Consider the following 1,238-nt stretch of genomic DNA (forward strand, 5'->3'; position numbering starts at 1 on the left):
CCTCCCTCCTTCCCTCCCTCCCTCCTGAGGCAGGGACTGTAAGTGCTGGCTGTGCTGGAACTCGAGATGTAGGCTTTGAACTCACAGAGATGCATCTCTCTCTGTCTTGGAATGCTTAAATTAAAGGCTTGCACCACCATGCCCTGCCCCAAACTGTATTTTTAAAATAAATTTAGAGGTGCATTAGTTTAACGTGATTATAAAAATTTTAGATCATGCTTGAGAATCTGAGTTTTATTAACTTCTTTGGCCACACTGTAGCCTTTTTATTTTTAAATTTTTGTTTTATTGTGTTTCTGCATGCATGTGGTGTGTATGCATGTGTGTTGGTCAGAGGGCAGTTTGAAGAGGAGCTGGTGACTCCTATCATGTAAGTCTAGTGGATTGAACTGGAAACCTTGAGTCATCAGGCTTGGCAGCACCCTTACCTACTGAGCCATCTCACCAGATCCACCAGGTCTTTAATTTGAATCATATGCAATGGTAAGTAATTGAGAGTTAATGTTCTTCCTTCTTGTTCTTTTAAATATAGGGTGAGCAAGGACAGTCCTGTGCCAAAATGCTTGTGAATCGAGCACTTGGCCGCTGGAGGCAGCGTATGCTTCGGGCAGATAACACAAGTGCCATCGTAATCTGCATCTCTCCAGAAGTAGACAACCAAGGGAACTTCACCAATGAAGATGAGCTCTTTCTGAACCTGACTGATAGCCCTACTTACAACAGCCAGGAGACCTGTGTGATGACTCCTTCTCCAAGTTCTACACCCCCAATCAAGGTATACAGTACTACAGGGGTAGGGGTGTGTGTGTGTGTGCGTGTGTGTGTGTGTGTGTGTGTGTGTGTGTGTGATAAAGCACCATGACCAAGACTAACGTATACAAGAAAGTGTTTACTTTGTTAATCTGGCTTGTGGTTTCAGAGGGTTGGAGTCTGAGGACAATGAAAAAACAGCTGAGATCTCTCTCTCTAAGATTTCATTTTATGTGTATGAGTGTTTTGCTGGAATGTAAGTCTGCTTACCATGTGCATGTCTGGTGCTGGTTGAGGTAAGGAGTAAATCCCCTGGAGCTGGACATATGGACAGTTGTGAGCTGCCGTGTGGTATTGGGTCGTGAACCTGGCTCCTCTGCAAGCACAAGTACTCTTAACTGCTGAGCCGTTTTGCCAGCCCTGACAGCTCATATCTTGATCCAAAACTGAGAGAGAGAGAGAGAGAGAGAGAGAGAGAGAGAGAGAGA

At 44.7% G+C, this 1,238-nt stretch overlaps 1 protein-coding gene across 1 annotated transcript in view; it reads left to right on the forward strand.

Moving 5' to 3' along the window:
* Ppm1d (protein phosphatase, Mg2+/Mn2+ dependent 1D) overlaps positions 1-1,238 on the forward strand; it is a 32,585-nt gene that overhangs the window by 24,942 nt on the left and 6,405 nt on the right. Inside the window, exon 5 of the mRNA XM_021178199.1 lies at positions 533-775. Coding sequence (XP_021033858.1) covers positions 533-775 — 243 coding nt within the window. The remainder of the gene's footprint in view (positions 1-532; positions 776-1,238) is intronic.

The sequence above is a fragment of the Mus caroli genome, chromosome 11, assembly GCF_900094665.2.
Source record: "Mus caroli chromosome 11, CAROLI_EIJ_v1.1, whole genome shotgun sequence".
NCBI lineage: Eukaryota > Metazoa > Chordata > Mammalia > Rodentia > Muridae > Mus > Mus caroli.